At 49.0% G+C, this 17,228-nt stretch overlaps 2 protein-coding genes across 4 annotated transcripts in view; one reads left to right on the plus strand and one right to left on the minus strand.

The window, feature by feature from the left end:
* The window catches only part of SCUBE3 (signal peptide, CUB domain and EGF like domain containing 3), a 96,545-nt gene extending 87,648 nt beyond the window's left edge, over nt 1–8,897 (plus strand). For all 3 annotated transcript variants that reach the window (XM_074936103.1, XM_074936101.1, XM_074936102.1), the window contains 5 exons: nt 901–1,062; nt 1,545–1,742; nt 2,840–2,992; nt 4,562–4,641; nt 5,309–8,897. In XM_074936103.1, the coding sequence (XP_074792204.1) occupies nt 901–1,062; nt 1,545–1,742; nt 2,840–2,992; nt 4,562–4,641; nt 5,309–5,458 (743 nt within the window). In that variant the 3' untranslated portion in view covers nt 5,459–8,897. The remainder of the gene's footprint in view (nt 1–900; nt 1,063–1,544; nt 1,743–2,839; nt 2,993–4,561; nt 4,642–5,308) is intronic.
* A 2,927-nt stretch (nt 8,898–11,824) lies between these two features.
* Nucleotides 11,825–16,618, minus strand: LOC141975800 (large ribosomal subunit protein uL1). Its single transcript, XM_074936462.1, has 6 exons — nt 16,538–16,618; nt 15,380–15,454; nt 15,090–15,170; nt 14,544–14,692; nt 13,849–14,021; nt 11,825–12,023 (listed from the first exon to the last, which is right to left on the minus strand). The coding sequence occupies exons 1-6, from the start codon at nt 16,540–16,542 to the stop codon at nt 11,853–11,855; spliced, it is 654 nt and encodes a 217-aa protein (XP_074792563.1). The 5' UTR covers nt 16,543–16,618; the 3' UTR covers nt 11,825–11,852.
* Nucleotides 16,619–17,228: the final 610 nt, after the last annotated feature.

Here is a 17,228-nt window from a genome sequence, read left to right on the forward strand (position 1 = left end):
GAGCACTCCAGCAGTCCAGTAAGGGACTCCCAACACCGCCATGTTGCTGTTACAACGCTGTGTGGGGTCTTGGGCCTTTACTGTGTTTATTAGGTTTAATAATAACAATGTAATAATTGGGTGCTTATTTTTAGGCTAAGCTTTATTACAAGAAAATCTGGTCTGCCGAGTTTTGCAGTTAGCTGTGCAGTGATGATGTGGATGCAATTTCTCCTCTTATTAAAGGGGGGATCGTTGAAGTTAATGCAAAATCTAGAGTTCGGCATGTGGCTGTCCCAGTGAGGGAGAGAGAGAATAACCATTCTAAACAGGAAGGTCCTGGCAGCCTAAATGAACACTTTAAAAGAGCCTTGAATGGGAATGCATCTGATGAAGTGAGCTGTAGCTCACGAAAGCTTATGCTCAAATAAATTTGTTAGTCTCTAAGGTGCCACAAGTCCTCCTTTTCTTTTTGCGAATACAGACTAACACGGCTGCTACTCTGAAACATGGGAATACCTGTGTCACTTTAAAAAAAAAGAAAGAAAGAAAAAAAAAAAAGTCTCCTTGCACAGAGCTTCCAGGGAGTGTGAGTGGGAGCTGTGAATCGGAACCCCTGGGTTCTACTCCCAGCTCTGCCACTGACTTGCTGCTTGATCCTGGGCAAGTCACCTAACTTCTCTGTGGCCAGGTTTCCCCAGTTGTAAAGCGGGGAAAATACTCACCTCTCCCCAAGGAGTAGCAGAGCTGGGAGTGGGAACCAGGAGCCGGCTGCTCTGATCACTCACGTTTGCTTAATAAAATGTCTGATTGGCTGAGCTACAAGAGCTGTGGCTCCTCGACAGCTGGGAGCGACTCAGTGAGCTGACGCCTCCTTGCCTGATCCCTGTCAGTACATTTTCCTCTCCCCTCTCGCCACAGTTCAGTGCTCCCCGGGTCATTACTACAATACCAGCGTCCACCGCTGCATCCGCTGTGCCGTGGGCACCTACCAGCCAGACTTCCGCCAGAATTACTGCATCACCTGCCCCGGCAACACCACCACGGACTTCGACGGCTCCACGTCCGTGTCCCAGTGTAAAAGTACGCTCTTCAAGCAGCTCGGGTGCTGTGTCCATACGTCGCGTGTGCAACCCAATCTCTGCCAGTCGCTGTGTTTCTGTTAGCATGATGTCCATCCAGAGGGCCCTGTCGGAGTCCTGGCCCTGGCAGAAGGCCACCTCCTCTTGGTGTTTCCCTTTATGCACCCCCAATCATGAGCACAGACAGCTGCATCCGGCTATGCGTACATATGTCCACACACATACACACACACACCCTTTCATGTATGCCCCCTGCACGCGTGCCACCAGTCAGTGCCTGGGCAGCTCTGCATGCTGACCCACATGCTTGTGCATATGCACACATGAATATATGTGAGCACAGGTGCGTCCGCAGGCACAGATAGCCCGCTGAATACAGGATTAGGATAGCCTGATCCAATTCTTCTGCCCACTGATCATTGCCTAGTGCCCCCATGTCAGAGAACTAATTCCCAGTGACCACTGGTCCTTGTTGCCTTGCAGACCGCCAGTGCGGAGGGGAGCTGGGCGAGTACACTGGCTACATCGAGTCTCCCAACTACCCTGGGAACTACCCCGCCAACATTGAGTGCACCTGGAACATCAACCCCCCCCCAAAGCGCAAGATCCTCATCGTAGTCCCGGAGATCTTCCTGCCGTCCGAGGACGAGTGCGGGGACGTCTTGGTCATGCGGAAAAACTGTAGGTAACCGATTGCTGTGGCGTGGCCATGCTGGGCAATGGGGGTGCTAGGTAATCCCGCGAGAGCCCCTCTCCCCCACCTCCCAGGCTGTCTGGTCTGCGGACACCTCTGGGAGCAGCGGAGCCCAGTAAGTGATGGAGCAGGCGTGTGTGGAGGAGAGGGTGACAGCACCACAGGTGAACTCGATGCATCCCTAAAGAGCTGCCTTCACCTCTGGCTTGATCCCAGGTAGGACGAGTTTGGTGCACTCAGCCTAAAGGGGAAGCCTGCATCCTTGGGCTGTGCATGGGTAACTACTATGGGGAGTGGGGTTTGTAGTGAGTGGATCCACCCCACATACCTCACTACCTGGGGCTGGCTTCCCTGTTAAACCCCACTGCAGAGCTGGGTGCATGCCCATCAGTAAAGGTTCCTGGTTGTGCATTGCTCACGGCCCCTGGCCTCAGGCAAGGAGATGAAACCAGCCTGCAGATTCCTCGCTGCCGTTCAACTCCCGAGGTGGCTGGGCTGCCTCTCCATCCAGATGTCTTCCCAGGTGTTGCCCTGGTTACGGCGAAGCCATTCTGTGCCCTGCGGGTACAGTCCCTGGGGTGCTTTGAGGCCCGGAAGCAGTTCCTGGGGCTTTGCCAACCTAGTCCCCAGGCGTGGTGTTTCCACATGACGCTGTTATGGTGCATCACCTGGTGCTGACGCCACGTCCGAATCTCATCACGCAGTCCCGTCGGGCCAAGGGGCCCCAGCTCCGTGTTTGCGAAGGTGGCCGTGGAGTTAATTGAACTCCGAGGTGCTCAGCACCTCTGAACATCGGGCCCCCGGCTGACCGACGCTGGCCATCCACAGTCTGCGCCCACCTCTGAAAGCGTTGCACGCTGGTGCCTCAGTACCCATACTGAATGGTGGAGGAGGAAGGTGGCCTCCAGAGTAAGGAGTAGAACCGGAGCCATACAGTCAGCTCCTGTGTATTCATAATGTGGCCCTTCAGCAAGGAGACCCCCGCCCGCAATATTGAAACAAACCAAAAGATGTCTGGACCTGGGTGTTTGTGTGGCTGAATGATTCCAGGCAACACCTGGTCCTTTCCTGTCCCCCTCCGCAGCCTCCCCCTCCTCCATCACGACCTATGAGACGTGCCAGACGTATGAGAGGCCCATAGCCTTCACCGCCAGGTCCCGCAAGCTGTGGATCAACTTCAAAACCAGCGAGGCCAACGGCGCCAGGGGCTTCCAGATCCCCTACGTCACCTACGACGGTAAGTGGGGGAGTATGTATAAGGGCATAGCAAGAGCAGGGGTGGGACTGCAGTGTAAGTGCTCATCACGCGGGACTGAGACGCCTGGGTTTTATTGCCAGTGCTAACATGTGGTCTCGGAAATCTCGAACTGAGCATTGTAAAGCGATTTGAATGATATTACACACACAAAAGGACAATGTTAAGGTTGCAAAGTCAAGCACTCACAAGTTAGGAAATGCCAGAATTAAGCTTGTGTGTGCACAACCTTAACCCGGCCCCTTGTGCCTGTGCATTACGATACAGTCTTTAATGACATGATCGTCTAAGATTTTTTTCCACAAGTACCCGAGCGAATCCACCAGCAGGGGGTCATTGAAAGCTCAGAAGAGACCGTCTCCCTCCTCTCCATTCAGGCCCCCGGCCCCGGCACAGTCTGCAGCAGCCCAGAGGGGCATTGCAGGGCAAGTCGCGCTCAGCCCCAGGCAGGAGCATGCTCGGTGTGCACGGGATCTTTGGGGACTTCAGCTGCTAAAAACGAAGAAGTCTGTCCGAAGCATGTGCAAGCTGCCAGGTGTCATTTGGCCAAATTTGGGATGACGAAAGGTGACAGCGCCACCCTCCTGCCGAATTTCAAGTCCCTGCTCCAAAGCACGAGGACACTAGGGCTTTTCAAAGAAAAGGTTGCCAGAATTTTTCTAAATGGGCAAAACCATATATTTTCCCTAACTTTGTTCTTACATGTGGCTGAACCGTTTGGGCTAAAAAAAATTCCCAAAACAATTCAGCCTGAGACAGACACCTGGCATGGGAAATTTCAGTCCAAATGGTTAGCATGGCAAAGTTATCAGCAATTGAAAACAGGGTCTTACAATGGGAAGTCTCAGGCGATCTTAATAGACAGAGCTACCAAGCCAGCTTATAACGGAATACGGTACACACCTCAGGAAGTTTGCTACCCGTGTACAGTCCTTGTTGAGACACAGTGAAAGGAACTCAGGGGTTAGAAATGAGACTTAAGAAGTGACCAGTGAGCAGATGATCATTTTTAATACTATAAATATTTGTAAAGTGCCAAGTAAATCTGCCCCTACTCTCCCAATCCGGGTGGGCTTTCCCTCTTCTCTCCCAGATGGTTTTGTACCTTGCTGGATGATTAACTGCCTCACCTGCACTCCACCCTCCTGCTTCTGCCCTGTGCTCAGTTCAGAGGCTAGTCCCTGGCCCTCAGGTTGACCTCATGACCTAATCTCCTGCTTCCTAAGTTTCCTCAATACTGCCATGCACCTGTCTGGGGCATTCTAAACTTACCCAAGTGTAAAGTGTCTTGCCTGATCTATTAGTTTCTTGAAACACCTGAGTACATGTGATTGGTGTTCTGCATGGACAGGGGGGAGCCACCCCAGCTTTTGGAGCGCCACTCCAAACAATAAGGTGTGGAGTGAAGCTTTTTGGCTCATGGCAGAGTACAATTTCGCTGTTTTCTGGAGCCCAGAATTCCATCCTTACAATAGCATCCTGTCGCTGAATTAGCCAAGCACTCCTGCCACCTGCTTTCCCCCTGACTGCCTTTCTTGCTTGGCTTTGCAGAGGATTATGAACAGCTGGTGGAGGATATTGTCCGGGATGGCAGGCTGTACGCCTCCGAAAACCATCAGGAAATATTAAAGGTGAGACCATCCGTGAGTGGGACTGGGAATCAGGACTCCTGGGTTCTGTTCCCAGCTTTCCAGGCGAGTCACTTCCCCTTTGTGTTACCTAACTGTACAATGGGTACTTCTCCTAGTGCTGCCCCTGTCCTGACGTCCTTAACACACTCCCAGGATTCACAGGTGTGTCCTGGGAGCCACAATAAGGAGCTGAGGATTAGAATTCATCTACTGAAGTCTCGTGGCTTGTCTCGTGGTCCTGTAACGCATCGCGTGTCCAGCAGCTGGTCTAGTTCTCCCGCATACACTCCTTGACTCTCTCTGTTGCTTGTTGTTTTACTATGGAGCCTCTTGCTCACATTCTTCATGTCTAGTCAAAATTGACTGAGGCAGCCTTGTCTAGTAGCTAGAGCAAGGGACTCCAAGTCAGGAGATCTGGGTTCCATTCTCAGCCCTGCCATGGATAGGGCACCCCTCTGTGCCCTTGTGGCAAGGCTTTTAGATGCTTTGTTCCTCAGTTTCCCCATCTGTAAATTAAAACGTTTGAGCTCATTGGATCCATGCAATAAGAACACAAAGTATGATCTTTTAGACCGACCATCAGTCAGACCACATCCATTATGCTTTAATTGTGGGTACCAGCTTTTTCCTGGAGGTGATGTGACTATTCCGTTTGTTTCCCTCGAAGGACAAGAAGCTGATGAAGGCTTTCTTCGACGTGCTGGCTCATCCACAGAACTACTTCAAGTACACGGAGAAACACAAGGAGATGTTACCGCGCTCTTTCATCAAACTCCTCCGCTCCAAAGTCTCCAGCTTCCTCAGGCCTTACAAATAGCCCCCAGGCATTTCCACCTGCCTCATGGGCCACCCTGCAGTCAAGGAAACTTTCTTTTGCTCTTATTTGATGGTTTTTGGGTTTTTTTTTCTCAACAGCTTTTTAAACAAACAGAATCCCCGTCTCTCACTATGCAGATGACTCTAAACAATTTCTCCTTGGCTTTCTTCAAACTCATCTCAGCGCTGACTTTGTCTCCAGCAGGGGCGGTCTGTAATCTCAAGGCATCCCATGCTCTGTTCTTTTCCTACGGAGTGTGCAGCCCATAACAATTACCAGTCCCGGAGGGTGATGCTCCGTCTCAGCCCAAATGGCCTCTACACGCAGAGGCAGCTGCGACCTGCTCTGTTTTATGTAACTTAAGTGTAGTCACTCTGGTTGCCTTTGTGGCCCTTGATTACTACACATCTGCGTCCAAATCTGTCTCCGTTCCTAGGCGCCATAAACACACCTACAGTCGCCTGCACTCCTGGGATATAGGTTGGTATTTTTGTTCCTGCCGTGGGCCTTTCTCCAGCTGCCAAAGCAAAGGAAAGCTGCTGCAGCCAGAACAGGTTGTTTCTCAAAGAACTGAGCGCAGAGGAAGCCCTGAATGTGGAAGGTAATGCCTTATTATTTATCGCAGTGTTGTGGTTTAAAAATATATATATATCAACACAGCTTTGCAGGGGGGATCGGGAAAAAAATATACTTTTTTTTTTAAAAAAAAAGAATACTTAAAAAAAAAAAAAAAAAGACAAAGCTGAAAAGCATCACGGCAAATGGCAGTTCCAGTCGGTGGGAGATCTGCATCTCTCCAGGGAGCTGGGTTGGTCTCTCTGCATTTGAAGAAAGCATGGCCAAGCCACGGTCTTGTAGAACGTCTGGATGAATGGGAGAAAAAAGGTAATGAACGAGAAGCCTTTCAGATGGATTCATTTTTTTCCCCCATGGACACTTGTGCCAAGAGACCAGACTCTCTTACAAGCTCTGCCAAAGAGTAACTCGTCGACAGAAAAGCAAGCGATGTGAAGAGCAGGAGTAAATGTTTGTGCACTAGGATATCGTCCTTTCTACCTTTTTCATATGTATTAAGTGCAATCATTTGAGTCTTCTTTATATTATTTAGAGGGAAGTTTTTTCTACTAGAAACTACAATATTTATACCTGCCTGAGAAATGAGAATGTGTGTTTGTAACAACAAAACAAAAACAAACCAAGGCTTCAATCAACGTGATGACGTTTTCAGACTTTGGAAGCTTTTCTTCTGATATTGGTCCCTAATAAGGCAAATCCACTTGATGTTCCTTTTACCAGTGAAGCTTTTATTCCCTCCTCCCCCATAATCAGTTGAATCTTTCCCTGACGACTGGAAAGCACAAGCTCTTTTCCCATCCACAAGTGTCTCCAGTGTGGTCAGTTTGTGCTAGGTCTCTGCTATTGGATGCAGTTACCAGTTTACACTTGGTTGCCGGTTATACTCCTTCGCTCTGCAGCATGAATTCTAGAACCCAGAATGCTACTCAGAAGGCTCTCAGACTTCTGTCATTCGGTCTAACAGATCCTCTCCATTAGCTGCAGTAGTACGGAGGCTTATCTTGTCGTCAGTAGGTCTCCAGGCATGAACAGCCTGATTCTCGTCTCGTTCACCCCAGTGTAAATTAGGAGTTACTCCACTGAAGTTAATGGGAGTTACATAAAAACAGCATGGGGGGAAGAACGAGGCTCCAGACATAGATCGCAATGCTGGAACGGAGCAGATTCTGTCCAGTAGAGAACAGTGACGAAATATAAGACGCGGAAGCTAGTTTATTCCAGTGGAGATTCCCTTCATGCTTATTGGCTCCTGTGTCTCAGCCTGCTGTGAACTTCAGTTTGGTTTGTAAGCAGCCCCTGGTGCTGATCTCACCGGCCTTAGATGTTGCCTGCTTTATCCAAGTGCTTGTTTATATTTTCATGAAGAAACCAGCTAATCTGTTTCCATTTTCTGAAGAGTTGGAAGAAGCAGGGCTGGCTATTGAGGCAGAATTCCCATTGACTTTTGTGGGAGTTCCGTGTGAACTAGGAATCGCCGAATGAGGTGCAGAGAAATTCAGGGTCCGCCCGAACATGTTCCATGACTGCCCAGTTTGCTGGGACATTGCGGTATTAAACCGCTTGGGGAATCTAATGGCCAAAGCTCCATCAGTCCCTTAGTTAATTCAACCTTGAAAAATCACCATGTCTATGGGGGAGATGCACAAGTCCCATTGACATCTGATAAAATGTGCTTCTAAATCCCTTAGGTTTTTTTGAAAATCTGTTGCCTCCTGCAGGGGTTCTCAAACTTAGTCACAGTGCGGGCCACATCTCACTAGGGAGGTTGTCTTGTGGCCAGCTCCCCTTCCATGTGCAATCACAGAGCTTCCCGGGGCCAAGTCCAGCAGTTGCCTCCCTGAAAAACACTAATATTTGAGCCAGCGTTTTCAAAAGTGGCTACTGACCTTGGGAGCCTCCCTTTGGGAGCCCAGTGAGAGACACCTTAGGCCAGCTGAGCTCCTGCTTCTCCCTTTGATCTTGACTGGCCTTTAATGGCTGCAAGTATCACCTCTCTGTCGATGTCTTGCCAATCTCCACGTCCGCCATAGCCCCACATCTCCTCTGATATCTCATCAGCTAGAACTGAATGTAGCCAAAACTTCTCTCCCATTCCTTCTCTTGGTCCCCATTGACAGCAACCTTGAGATGATATCTGGCTCCTCACTCTCCCTTGCCCCAGGCACGCAGGCCATTTCCAAATCCTGCCACTCCTTCCTTGTTAACCTCAGACCTGTTCTTTACCTGCTATCTCCGCAGCCAGATCTGTCAGGCCCTCATGAGACTCTTCCTATGGCCTCCCGTGTCCACGCACACCACTGTGCAAAATGCAGCCACTTAACAACTCTTCCATGCAGATCGCACCAGTTTGCTGGATCTCCATCCACAATCATATCACCTCTTTGTCCGAGGTGCTATCTAACTCTGCCTCTTCCTTTTTATCCTCCCTTGTCTGGCTTCGTGTCACCCCCGGCCCCCACTCCACCACTATTCCCTCCCATGGCTGCCCAGTTGTCAGCCTCTAGCCTTTGTGCCTTCTTCCGGGCAGTCCCGTATGCCTGGTGCAATCTCAGTGACCACATCCTGTCCAAATTTACGTCTCTCTTTAAAGACCCACTTCTGCCGTGTGGTGAATCCAGTTGACTTGTATACAGGTTTCCTATTTGTTGCTCCACATCCCGCAGTCACTGTCTCCTTGTGTCCTTTGACTATGAGCAACTCAGGGCAGGGACCGTTCCTTCTTGAACGTACGGAAAACACACAGCCCATCGGAGGCACCACTACCATTTGATTATTTATTACACAATACACTCTCGTGGCTGTTAGCAGATAGAAGGGACAGGGAGCTAGGGTATCTCTTGAGCAGATAGCAGCTGATGTCCCATATTTTCTCCCCCCCCCCCCCCCCCCAACGTCTGTCTCTGCAGCTTTGTTCTACTGCTGTCCCCAGGAATTCGTCGTCTCGTCCCACCAATCGGATGAGCACTGGCCGAGCGTTGCTTAATTCTATCCCCTTCATCCCGATTGCATCTCTCGTGAGCGGTTGTGCTTTTTCATGCCATCTGTGTATTTGCCCCCCGCTGCTGGGTCTTCTCAGAAGTTGGACACCTGTGGGCTGAGATGCCTGCCACTTCCATGGTATCTGCAGCAGACTCCCCAGTGGAAAAGGCACAAGGGTCTATTTTTGGGGTTCAGAATGCATGCAGCAGTGTAGGGGTGTAAAGGGACATGATCAAGTCTAAAGGCCAAATTTCAGGTATGGTTTAATTAAAAAACATCCCTGAACCTGCTGGACATGGAAGTGTGTCTAGTGCTATTTAAAACCATGGAGCATCTTGCATTTCAAAATGAGACTGCTGCATTCTGAACCTAACCACCACAATGCTACAGGTTATAACCACTGTGAAACCCATTGCTCTGGCTTCACGGCCCCTCTGAAGGGAAACATGGCAACAGCAGCGGGGGAACAGGTTATTTAGGCTCATTGGATGAGATTTTCAAGAGTGACGTGTGACCTTGGGTGACTCGTGGGATGCCTTAAAAGTGCCCTGATTTTCACACAGTGCTGTGCACCTCCCTCTGGAAATCAGGCCTCAAGGTGACAGAAGTTGAGCCCTCAGTCTCCAGGCCCTTTGGAAATTCTTGGCCTTTCAATAAATTTTTTGTTTGCATAATCTACGGGCCTGATATTGCAGCCTTAGTGCCACGAACAGGCCTTTGACATCAGTCCCGCTCACATTGACAGCCCTGATCCTGCAAAAACCATGGTAATGTGCTTAGTAAGTAGCCCTCAATGGCTTCCTTTGGTCTGGTCACTGATAAGCTACATGCCAGTAGTAAGCATTTGTAGACAAGGGCACTACTCCCTTGAATGAATTGCAGCTTCAGACATATAGCTGTGACTTACTACCACAGGTAAATAATTATTTCCTCCATAATCTAGAGTCCTGTGTTAACTAGTCACTTAAGATTTCCCCTAGTCAGTAAATGTATTGAACTGTATTATGCAGCCAGCTATTAGAATGGACAGAAAAATACTTTTAATGGCCTCATTTGTAGAACATGCCACTGACTGGTGTTTCCTTCAGACAACCCTTTTGGGGACTATGAGGAAGAGCTTACCAGATGTTCTGTACACCATCAAACCCTGCTTCAGTTCCTTGTGCTAAACCTGCCCCTGCCCCAAGGCAAGAAAATAGAAAAGGTTTGAAAGCCTGAAAACTCCATCACCCACTTTTTGATGTAGTGAATGTTTCAGTGTAGTAAACAAAGGGTTGGTTTAAAAAAATAAATTGGAATATTTATATCTGCCTTTTGCAGTGGGCCACAATTTAGCATCTCCCACAAAATGATTAAGTGATGAAAAAGACATAGTTCATAAAGTTATTTGCACTTGATTCAAAAAATTGTATCTGAACTTTGTAAAAAGAAATGTTTGCATTTTGTATTGTCTTTTTAATTATTAAATTGAATTTCTTGGTGTTGATCTTTTAGAAATTGGTTCTGCTTATTTTGAAGATTTCTAAAAGTGGGACCTGAGATTGTTTTCTTTCAGAGATTAGAGAAATTTCAAAAGCACTGCAATCTCATGGATGTCATCCTAAAGCACCAATACTGCAAACACCCCTGAAGTAACTTTACACCATGAGGAGTCCCATCCCCAATGCTAGCACAGATTCTTCTAGGCTGAGTTTTTGTCTGTCTCTGCTTCCATAGCAGCTGGGAGTTCTCTGCTGCCCATGAGGTGGTGGTGAGTGGTAGGTGAATGGGGAAGCTCAGGTTGGTGCTCTAACCTCATCCACTCCAATTCTTAATCCCTTCCAATACCCAAACCTGGTTTCCATTCTTAATCCTCAAGCACTGCACTACCCCATCCCACTGCTGCTTATTGCACCTAGCTCCTATCACCTTCTTCTCATCCTACATTTCCTATCACTCAGTCCTCAGCCCCCATCTCATTTCCCATTGCTGATCCTCCCTCACTATCCTCAGAGCCCTAGTATTAGGGATGACCAGCTGTGACAGTGTAAACCATCACAGGGTAGGAAAGAGTCAGTCTTCCAAGCAGCAGCTGTAAATAGTGGCCATGCCCAGGAAGTTAGAACAAGAGGGTGGGGTCCAGCTGGCTCTAATTAACCATTAATGCAGAGGCTGCTGGGAGGAATTTGGGGCCTATATAAATCAGGCCCAGCTCAGGGCAGGGGTAGAGTTCCTTTCAGGAAGGTTATGCTGTTGCTGAAGGAGAGCTGGGTGAAAAAGCTGGAACTGTGGAACCCAGCAGCAGGGCAGAACTGACTATGGAAAAGACAGGCCAGACCCTCAAAGGAAGGTACTCATTAGGGAGTCTGGGTCCAGGCAGGGCCTGCTTCCCCTTCATTTGAAATCCCCCCCCCCCCCCCCCAGGGAAGGTTTAATGGCACTTGTGCACAGGACCTCCAGAACTTCTAGGATTAGATGTAAACACTTCCCCCACCACTGCACCAAGTGTAGCTGTTCTGTGGATAGACATGAGAAGATGTTTTCTGCATTTACGCTTTTGTCTGTCCCAGGTGTTGGCGAGGTGGCTGCTCCTGGGCCCCTTTTCATTCTAAAGGGACTATTAACCTGTTGCATCTATATATCCATTAAAGGGTAGTCTGAAATCTAGTGACCATTTTAAAAAAAAGTTTAAATAGTTTAATGTTACCTGTACCCCCATCATAAGTTTTAAAGTGAAAATATGCTAATTCTCCCTTGTTTGTGGGTCTCTCAGTAAAAGACAAACTAATCAAGTTTCCCACCCAACTCAGCAGATAAGAGACAGCAACTGGGTAGTCTAGAACCATTTATTACTGCCAGTTTAGTAGAGGCGCTGTGGCTTGCCCATGGTGCTTTTGATGTACAATGCACGCACATTCTGCCAGTTCTTCTTCAGCAAGGACACCAGGAAATTGATGGCCAGGTGAATGTTGTAGACTAGCTCATCCTCTGTCATTTTCACATGGCCAACAGCCACAGCCAGACAGAGCACCTGGCAACATAGAAAGCAGTGTCATTAAACTAAGGGTGTAGACTTTGCAGGGAACTGCCTTGACTGGAAAGGAACATGTATTAAACAAGGACAGCAGGATCAAAACTTAACCAGCAGAGTTCAAGTCTAACTATCGTCACTTTACAGACCACCCTGAACTAGCTGAAACCTACAGCCACCAAAGACTTTTTGCAGGCAATTAACATTAAGGGCCTGACTTATCTTTGGAATTTCTCTTGGGCTGGGTTTCAGTCCCAATTTTTTATTTTTTTTTTTAAAGGGATAAATCAAATGTATGTGGTTTAAAATTTCTCCTGTCTTTCTGTGGCCTGTAAATGCTGCTGTATACATTCCAACCATTTTAAAAAGCTATGGACCCAGTAAATACAAGATCTGTAAATTCATATATTCTAGAGCTGAATGATTAACAGCTCAAAACCTACTCTTCCAGGATCCTTTTAGCTAGAAGGCTAAAGAGCTCATGTTAAGTTTGACAACTGGCTTCCACACACATTAACATCTCACTGCAAGCTTTGTTGAAAATCTGACAACGTACATCGCTGTGGTTTCATCCTCTGTTCGAAATGCTCTACAAAGACAGTAAATATCATTCCCTATCTGTAAAATGAGGCTAATCTCAGGCATACAGAACCAACAGCACACCAAGGAACAGAACCCAAGTCTAACTCCTAATCAAGGGCCTGATTTATTAACAGTCTCATACACCATGGCCTCTACAAATACTGCCCAGCATTAACCCATGCTGCACAGATTAGCACAACCCCCCATACCAACTGCTTAAATTTTTCATATTGTAAAATACAGAGCTAACGTGCTTTTTACCCCTAACCACCGAAACAAGTCTTTCTAGTGACCGAATAAAGAACATGCACCCAAGGCCAAGTCCCTGATGCCAAGTTTGCTGAGCTGAAGCATATAGCCAAACTACAGACTGAAGAAAAAAGGACTTATAAAAACCGTGACTTAATTTCCTTTCAAACTGTTTTAAAGCAGGTGCCCTGTTAAGGTTGATCAGGAATAGTTCTCTTCAGATAGGCTGGAGCTGATTTAGCAGAGTAGTTAAATGTGTGCTTAAGCCTTAGAACCAGACTTGCTAACTGAATTAATGAGTCAGGTTTACACCATCACGGTACCCAACAGATGATGAATATGCATTTGAATTAGAGCTGCTTTGATCTAAAATATGATTCTGCTCCCTATAGTGACTTTTCTTCAAAGTCAAGACATGGCAAGACTCTAGAAAGTCAAAATTCTGCACTGTAGCTGCTGTGAAATTCCCTTACACAGCCTCATGCCCGAAGCTTACACAACTACAAAAGCACTGACTTGTATGGTACAAGCCTGTTCTAATTCCTGGCTAACTGAAACTGAACCACATCCCTGCAGTGTCAGGAGCTTATCACACAGGGCGCACATCTCTTCCTTCAAGATGCCAAACGCCCTCAACTCCCACCCACTTCAGTGAACATTTAGGGCCCCCCAGCATTCTGCAATATCAGGCTCTCCTCCAGTTGTGTTTTTTTTTGGGGAGAAAAGAGAAGGTCAACTACTGACAAGTTACATTCTCCCCTCAGGAGCTGAATGCTCTAGTTTTGTTCCCTAAATGCACAGAAGGTGACTGACTGGATACTGATCAGTGGCTTTATCATTATCTTAAGAAAGAAGCTGACGGATACCTGCAGTTCAGCCCTGAGTGTAGAAATCCACATACCCTGGCAGGCAGCCAGTTGCTTCATTAAATCCCACCCCCCACAGGCCACATAACTGACTTCTGAGGTTGGCGTTTACTTTTCTTTTTTTTTACCTTCTTCATTTGAAATTTGATGGTAGACTTGACCTCGTCAATCTTGGCCACCATGTTCTCATTGTGGGTGAGGAGGGAGGGGAACTTGCCAGCTTTGTTCAGACCTGGACCCAGGATACGAGGAATCTGTTTGATGAGAGACTCTGAAGCCAGGAAGGCATCATACTTCTTAGCTATGGAGGGGAAAATGTAATGCATGGGTGATTGCCATTTTATCCTCATTTTAATTCTGGGTTTGATTTCCTCCTCAACTAACAGCAGTTTGCAAGTTTCTCTAAGAGCAACTAACTAAAGTGTTCACACCCAAGGCTCCTTGTGTATTTACAGACTCTTCAGAGATTCTTGAACTAAGTCACAAGGCAGGCCAGGCCTACACTAGGGCTTTTGCCAGTATCTGTTAGGAATGTGATTTTATACCAAATGACCTAGTGTAGATGCAGTTATACCACAAAAGAGAAGACCAGACAATATGAGTAGATGCTCAAGCAAACAACCATACTTCAGCTCTAGTTTGGCTAAAAGGGACAGGGCAAGTTGTCCTAACAAGGCAGTGAGCAGGAGTCTGGCTGCTGGGGGAACTCCACACTGGTCACATTTGGTACTGCAGGAGTGTTAACTATCTGTGACACCCCTTCCCACCCAGAGATGTGTTACAGGTTATACTGGCAGCTCTAGCCCTTCAGAATTCTACTCACCCAGCTTTTTCACTAGTTTCTTGTTCTTGTTGAGTTTCTTCAGAGCCTCGATGTCCATGTGAGGGATTTCAACTGCTTTGGCCTCATCACAGTGTTGCTGGTCCCCCAGCACGCAGACTGAGAATTTGGGGCGTGGGGTGGACTTGAGCCTGTTAGGAAGGGAAGAGGACACCACATACTGTCACTATGCACTGCCAGCACTTCACACCTTGAGGGGAGCGCACAGAGCCACAGCAAAGAAACCTTACCACAGTCACCTGCGATTCTTCATCCACCAGCCTCTAATCTGGCTTCTCCAACTGGTCGGTGGGATCAGCACAGGAGCCTCACCACACCTCCCCTCATGTTTTAAGACCCAGGGTAGGGGTCCGTCCAGCCACACCCATGTAGAGATCTGGGGGGGTCTGAACTACCCGGGCAATTCAGCACTGCACCCTCCTGCCATTGTATCAAGCAGTCAATTGCTGCTCACCACACATACATCCAAAGTGCATGGAGGGAGTGGGGTGCAGGCTGAAGGCTGGGTGGGATCAGAAAATGCCGAACCTGACTGTGCCAGAGAAACGCTTGTCCTTCTGCGGATCATAGTTTTTCAGACTGATCTGCAACTCCACAGTTTCCGTAAACCTGAAAAACAGAAAAAGAAACAGGCCAGGTCAGAATTTAAGACCCCAGTAAAACAAGATGAATAGCAATAAACATGGGGGAAAGCTGCAGTAACATCTAGCAGAGCACACACTCTGCCACAAACCCTTCCCCTCCCTCTTCACCAGAGACTTCCAGTCATGGAGTTGGCATTTGGGGAAGGGCCCAACCCACAGCAGAGCAGTTCTTACTTGCGTGGTTTCACTTGAGTCCCTTGCAGGACTTCCTTCACGGCTTCATACAAGGTGTCGCGGGAAACTTTGCTGCTGTAGATGTGAAAGGCACAAAGAGCAGGTCAGGCACTTGAAAGGATCAACTGAATGAATCCCTCTGAACAGGTTGCAACTGCGGGTACATTAGCATCTAAAACCACCTTTAATCCTGCCAACCAGGGGAGCTGTTTAGCCCACAGCATTCTGGGGGAATGGAATGAATCATTCCCCTGTAATGAGGTGAACTCAAATACAACCATCTGGGGCCAGTGCAGCCCTGATAAAAATGAAACAGACAAGCCCAGGTTCACTGTGCAGGCCCAGAAAAGTGCAAAAATAACTGAAGAGCAACCATGGCCAATTGTAAGTGAGATCCACCGACCTTTCAGCGTCACTCTCAGGCCGCTCACAGTAGGGGGACTCCATTTTTAAATGCAATAAAAATGTCTCTTTTCAGCCCATTTCATCCCACAGCCCCGGAGACACTGAAGCCAGAAAAGCAGCCACAGTGACGGGGTCTCCCTCCGTAAGCCTGAGCCCCACCATAGAGGGGCCCATTCTAGGCGCAAGCATATAAAGGGTTTGTAAAATATAGCCGGGTCCACAAAAGAACGAGCGAAGTTCATGGAGGGCAGGGCGATCAACAGCTATGAGCCAAGACGGCCAGGGACTCGCCCATGCTCCGCGTGTCCCTAAACCTCTGCCTGCCAGGAGCTGGGACTGGACAACAGGGGACCCCCCCCCGCTCTGTTCTCTCCCTCTGCAGCAGCCGGCCCCGCTTGATCCGACCAGCCCAGCCCATGGCCGGCTGGCTCAGCGCGGGGACGCCCCGGCTCTCTGCCCCGGGATCCACCTGCACAGAGCCGCCCCCAGGCTGGCGGGACCAGCGCTGAGCCCGGGCCAGGCCGGCGCAGGCGGAACCCAGCCCGCCTGGCCAAGGGGCCCCGCCGCCGGCCGGCCGGGGAGGGAGCAGAGACCCGCCCCTCGCACCCCGGCTCAGCCCCCGTGCGGAGCCAATTCCCCCGGGAGGGCCGCACCGGGGTCCCCCTCTGCCTAATGCGGGAACCGGGCCCGCCGCCGGGGTCATCTGGGGGGCGGATGGCACCGGATTGAGTCTCCCCCCCGCCCAACACGCACCTCATCTTGGGACCGGCCGCTCCCCGACTCCGGATACCTCGGGCGCCGCCGGGCGGAAAGAAAGGGGTGGTGCTCAGATAGCGCTATAAATAGAGCATGGTCTCGCGAGACGTGGCGGTGGTCTGGGCGCCATCTTGAGAGAGGCAGACTGTAGGGGCGGGGACAGCCCAGCATGGGGATGGAGCTGTGGCAGCATGATAGACTTGTGAGCAGAGAGGGCTTTATTTCCTTTACGTGCAAACCATAGGCTGCCTATTTATTGCACGCTTTTCTGCATCTTTCCTAGGAGCTGGTGCCTGATTATTGAACAGATGGGAATGAGCTCCAGTTTACAGGCAGGGGGTTGGCCTGGTTCGGGGGGATTCAACCCATGAGTCTGTTCTGAGCCTGTAGAGTCTCTGCTGGACTCGAGTGGGCTGGGTGCAGATGCTTTTGCACTAGAAGGTGGTTCTGGAGGTGAGTTAGGACCTCTGGGAAGTCTCCCATGCTCGCTGCTTAACACCAGTTTGTGCCTGGGGGTAAGATTCTTTTGTTGTTACGCTGGTAACGTAAGTGTGAAAGTGAAAAGAGCTCAGTCCTACCATGGCCCAGTGGGGGACTGGCTGCAATCAGTATCTCAATGGCATCTCATGGCTTTTAAGCTCTTATTTTGGTTTCAGCTGGAGTTGAGGGTGTTTGGCTCTTTGCAGAA

This window comes from Natator depressus, chromosome 21, assembly GCF_965152275.1.
Source record: "Natator depressus isolate rNatDep1 chromosome 21, rNatDep2.hap1, whole genome shotgun sequence".
NCBI classification, from domain to species: Eukaryota; Metazoa; Chordata; order Testudines; family Cheloniidae; genus Natator; species Natator depressus.